The sequence below is a fragment of the Rhagoletis zephyria genome, unplaced genomic scaffold (assembly GCF_001687245.7).
Source record: "Rhagoletis zephyria isolate East Lansing unplaced genomic scaffold, Rhagoletis_zephyria_1.1 Rzeph_scaffold_03789, whole genome shotgun sequence".
NCBI lineage: Eukaryota > Metazoa > Arthropoda > Insecta > Diptera > Tephritidae > Rhagoletis > Rhagoletis zephyria.
This window is the reverse complement of record NW_016160872.1, coordinates 28,748-33,597: the sequence shown is the minus strand read 5'-3', so window position 1 is coordinate 33,597 and position 4,850 is coordinate 28,748. Positions and strand designations below refer to the sequence as shown.

The 4,850-nt window shown below is 38.8% G+C and overlaps 2 protein-coding genes across 3 annotated transcripts in view; one reads left to right on the top strand and one right to left on the bottom strand.

Moving 5' to 3' along the window:
• c11.1 (maestro heat like repeat family protein c11.1) overlaps positions 1 to 4,850 on the bottom strand; it is a gene marked incomplete at its 5' end in the record, with an annotated part of 25,725 nt that overhangs the window by 11,698 nt on the left and 9,177 nt on the right. The window lies entirely within an intron of this gene.
• Positions 97 to 1,949, top strand: LOC108369666 (uncharacterized). 2 transcript variants are annotated; one of them, XM_017624828.1, is made up of 7 exons: positions 97 to 530; positions 596 to 794; positions 860 to 912; positions 1,035 to 1,097; positions 1,193 to 1,405; positions 1,463 to 1,619; positions 1,687 to 1,949. In XM_017624828.1, the coding sequence occupies exons 2-7, from the start codon at positions 638 to 640 to the stop codon at positions 1,806 to 1,808; spliced, it is 765 nt and encodes a 254-aa protein (XP_017480317.1). In that variant the 5' UTR covers positions 97 to 530; positions 596 to 637; the 3' UTR covers positions 1,809 to 1,949. The 2 variants fall into 2 exon arrangements, with proteins under 2 accessions (XP_017480317.1, XP_017480318.1); XM_017624829.1 differs by lacking the exon at positions 860 to 912 and having other exon boundaries at positions 97 to 700.

The following is a 4,850-nucleotide window of genomic DNA, read 5'->3' as shown; positions in this document are numbered from 1 at the left end:
GTTGGAATGAATGACTTACCTTTGTCCGCTAAAAGTCTCCTAAAAACTAAACCTAACTAAAACTAAAACCTAAAAACTTCTCGGTTTGGAGCATTTGACATTGATCTAAGAAAAGAAAAGGATTGTTTTTGCTACAGTAAGAAAGCGGGACCTATAAAGGTAATGGAACTTGTAGGGTTAGGAGATTCAGAAGTAATTGAGTGTATGGTTTTTAGGAAAACAGAAAACTTTTTTGAAGACCCTGTTCCCTCCTTCGCTAGTCTAGGTATTGTTGTTGCAAGTGATCTCAGTTCTGATATTGTTAAAATTGAAAGGAGTGATATTGACTATAAATACTTCAGTATCCCCTATGAAAACAAATTTTTGTTCATACCTCTTCTGCATCATCTTTTCCACGACTTTTGTAATTAAGCCACACTTTCCATTAAAAAAATAATAAAATATTAATATTTAAAAATATATTTTATAATACCTCATTTGACTTCATACTATTTTTGGAAATAGAACTATTATGGCATCCCAAGCCAATGGTAAGTAGAACTATTTTTTATAGGGCATATATAGATGTATAGTATATATTTTCAACATTTTCCAGGAAACTCTGTAAAAAGATTCATTACAACTTCGAATTTTAACGATGAAGAGGATTCATCAAAGGCGGTTACCCCATCCAACAACAACGTCCATGTATCTGATGAAGGTAACTTATGTTTTATTTTTCTCAATTCTATGTACCAAAATATGTATTTCCACAACAGTCTCATCCAACAATAACGTCGGTGGGCCCAATGAAGGTAACATACACTTATACATATGTTATTTTTCTTAACATGTTAAATTTTTGTCGAAATATTTACAGACGTAGATGTACTTCAAGCGCTGCTGATAAAACTACAAACGATCGAAATGAGTGTAAGTAGGTGCATTTCAAATGTACCCTTGCGCTTTGTGATGTGCGCTTTGAAATGTACCCTAGCTATGATTTCGTTGGTTTAAATGTCATATCTCATAATCGTTTTATCCACTCATATTAGCAACAAATATTGAGCGAAAACCAATCGCTGATATGTGAAAAATTGAATTATATTATGGAAAATGTGAGTATTGCTTCATTTAATTTGTTATTTCTGAGATATCTACCTATATATTTACCTATATTTGTATTAAAATAATAAAAACTTATTTCCAATAGTCCACACCCAAATGCGAAACATCGGCGCAGCACCAGTTATTACGGGAATGCAAAGTCTCGATTAAGAAGGTAGAACATTCCGTCTGTCGAATGACAGGAGAGCTGCGAGATAAGCATATGGACGATGTTGCGAGTGCATTGCCTCTCCAGACCTCAATAGCAGTGTTAAATGTGGAGGACAATCTTAAAATACCGGAGTACGCGCGGGCAATGGTAATTGAGGTGAAAATTTAAAATGTTATAGTTTTTACTTAATTTTAAAATCTGTAGACATCACACCTGCATAAAATTAAAGGGGTTTCCGAAGATGTTCCGTCCGTCGTCAGACAGATTTTTACGGATAAATTGATGGGCGCCTACAACTGGGATGGCAGATGCGAAAAGCAGGCCTTGGTCAAGCTTAAGCTGTTTGATTCCTTTCTACGAGGTAAGTATTTTCAATTGAGTATCATAAACTATAATTTTGTAATACATGTATTCATTGTTTCATTTAGAAATCTTCAAACTACAAGGAAGTTTCGATTTTGAACGAGGCGTTAAAAAAGCAGTGGAACTTAGCCATCACCGGATGTCGCAAAAAAAATTTGCAAAGAAGTCGAAGAAGGAGGCTCATTAAACTTAAATTTAAAGTTAAAAATTAATTAGTTTTTATTCTTTTCAACCCCTTTTTTCAACATTAACTTACTACTAGCATGAAGCTATAGCTAAAAATTTTTTTTAATGAAACAAGTATTGCCACAGATTTTTTCACAACTAATGCAACATTTTTTAACATAATTTGTTCCGTTAATTTTTATAAAAATATGGTTTACATACAGCAAAAACCAAACAAAAATTAAATTTTGAAACTTTGTGCGAAACAAGTTATACTGTTCGTTTAAATAAAAAAAATCGCAAATTAGTAGAAATATGAATGAATTTATGTAATATTTATTTGTATTTTTATGTAACATTTAGTAATTTATTCGTGTAATATTTTAATTTGATGGATCTTAACATCACCCCTGATTCCTCACCTTTGATTGTTTTTTACATCAGGCCTGAATCCTCATCTTTGATTGTTTTCTACATCAGGTTCGATCCCTCATCTTTGATAGTTTTCTACATCAGATCTGATCACTCAGCTTTGAACGCTTTCTACATCAGGTTTGATTGCTCAGCTGTGATTGATTTCGTCGTCAGTCTTGATTGCTCACCTCTGACTAAAACTTACATCATGAATGAAAACCGAACTTATAAGAACGAGCACGACAGCTATATGTCGACAGGGTCGATATGGTAATGTGTTAGAAGGTGATACCCAATCACACGCACACAACTCTTTACATCAGTTTTTGCACATTGTCCTTAAGAAACTGATTGAAAGTTTGTTCTGCGAACTGATTGAAATTTCGTTTAGCACTTTAGCTCAGATGAGCAATCATATGATGGTCAGTGTTCTTGCAGGGCTTTTCCGGTGCCCGCCCTACTAGGAACTTGTTGCTCGTTAGTGTTGTGGTGTTGTGACGACATCAGAAGGCATCCAGTTGCGGTCCGGAGTGCTGTGTTCTGGCATGCCTGTAGCTTCGTCTACCCGCCGACACAGCGTTTCTTTGTCATTGCCCCAGATGCTGCCGGCTAGTGACTTGAGGACCTTGTTGCGGCTCTGTACTCTGTTGACAATTGCGGTCCGAGAATTTTAGGGTTATTCACCGTCGAGATTGGTTTGCCATCGACGTGAATTCTAAACTGCCTTCGTTCAGGTGGTAAAAGGATATGACGAGAGTTTCGTAGGGAGAGTATTATGCTGTTTGCAGAGAATATGCAAGAAAGTTCGGAGTAGTAACGGTTTACTTTCGAGCATAAGACAGCAATTCAATTCCCGGACGTCATTTTCGAACAGTCGTCAGCATAAGAGACAATAGAGATTCTTTCTGTCGGTTGAGGGTGTATCAATATATGATAATTAAACAGCAGGGGAGATAGGACACCACCTTGCGGAACCCCCTGTCTAATTTTTCTAGGTTTGCTGGTTTTGTCTCTAAAAATTACTGACGAATGTCGACCACTCAGATAATTCGCTGGCCACGGTTTGAGGCCCTGTGCCAACGACCAGGGGTCATTTTCGACAGCAAAACGTTGTGGAATAAACACATTTAGTACGCTGTAACAAAAGCCACGCGAGCTTTAATGGTGTGCAGAAGAGTGGCCGACAAATCGTGGGAATGAAGCCCCTACATCCTTCGACGGATGTACACAATGATTGTCAGGCCAATAGTTACATATGGAGCAGTGGCATGGTCTAAGCGGGCTGTCCTCAACACGTAAGGGCGTCGCTTTCCAGGCTCCAGCGACTGGCGTGCACCTGTATAACAGGATCCTGGATCTGTCGCCACTACACATAGTCATAGAACAAACCGCCAAGAAAGCCCTCCTCAATTTCATGAGGGAGGGCACTGGAAAAGGCAAGGTGGTTTTGAGCAGACTGGGAGAGGAAATCAAAAGCAAGATTCCTATCTTCCAGCTCAATAGAGACTACATGGTTACGCTAAGAACCTCCGAGAAAAAGCTTAGAACCGAACTAGGCAGCAAGGCGACCTGGAACGAGATAATCTTAGATAACACATATCGGCCCCACACCCAAAGGTTCACAGGCTCAAAAACCGACGAAGGTATAGGGGCAGAAATACATGGCTCCTAAGTCAGTATCTCCGCAGTATCCCCTCGGGAACTACCCCAGTACCTTTCAGGCGGAGGTTTTTGCCATCGAAATTTGTGCGAAAGTAATTCTGCAGAGACAACCAAGAAGACAGCACATTGTCATTTACAGCGACAGTCAGGCTGCACTGAAAGCCGTATCGTCGTGGGAAATTAATTCACGGGTCGTATGGGAATGTGTAACGAGACTAAACGCCCCGGGCACGATTCCTGCCGCTACTGCGACAGGGAACAGAAACCCCGCGGCATATCCTCTTAGAATGTGACGCGGTGTCGAGAAAAAGGCAAACACACCTGGGAAAGCTTTGTCTCCCGAGGCAGACAAAGTTGTCGCGTCCGCGCCAGGCACGGCATTCACAGGTCGAGAGTCTATATAACTTGAGATTGACTCCCTGTGAATGTCGTTCACGGCCTGCCTCTATACTGGTGGGTCCAGCGGTGGTTTGATGAACCTCTAAATCACAGCAGTGATGAGCTAAAGTTTGTGACTTTGTTAGAATACGGCTGTTAATCCTAGCATGAAAATTCAACGAATTATTTAATAGTGCTAGTCAAAGAATTATAAATAAATAAGGCTAAGGACAAAGATAAGTTTTGTAGAATTAAAACTACAAAATGTGTATACTTCCTTATCCAGCTTTTTATAAAGCAACAGCAAAAGTCTGCTAATTTATCCGGTTCCTTTTAATAGGTGCAGCAGGGCTAGAGAAAATAATCAAATTGCCGAAAGTAACTTCGAAAGCATTTATATATATTTCCAGAAATCAACAAGCGAATATGGGTCAAATAGCTATAGTTCTCATCTAAAGAAAATATGAAATTTTAAGACATCCTAGACACTGGACTGTATGGGCGAATAAAGGCTGGTTTTCATTATCTCATATTTTGACAATAAAATTTGTCGACATATTTTGACACAACTTTCTTTCTTTTGTCTCTACCTTTATCGATGATGTTATGG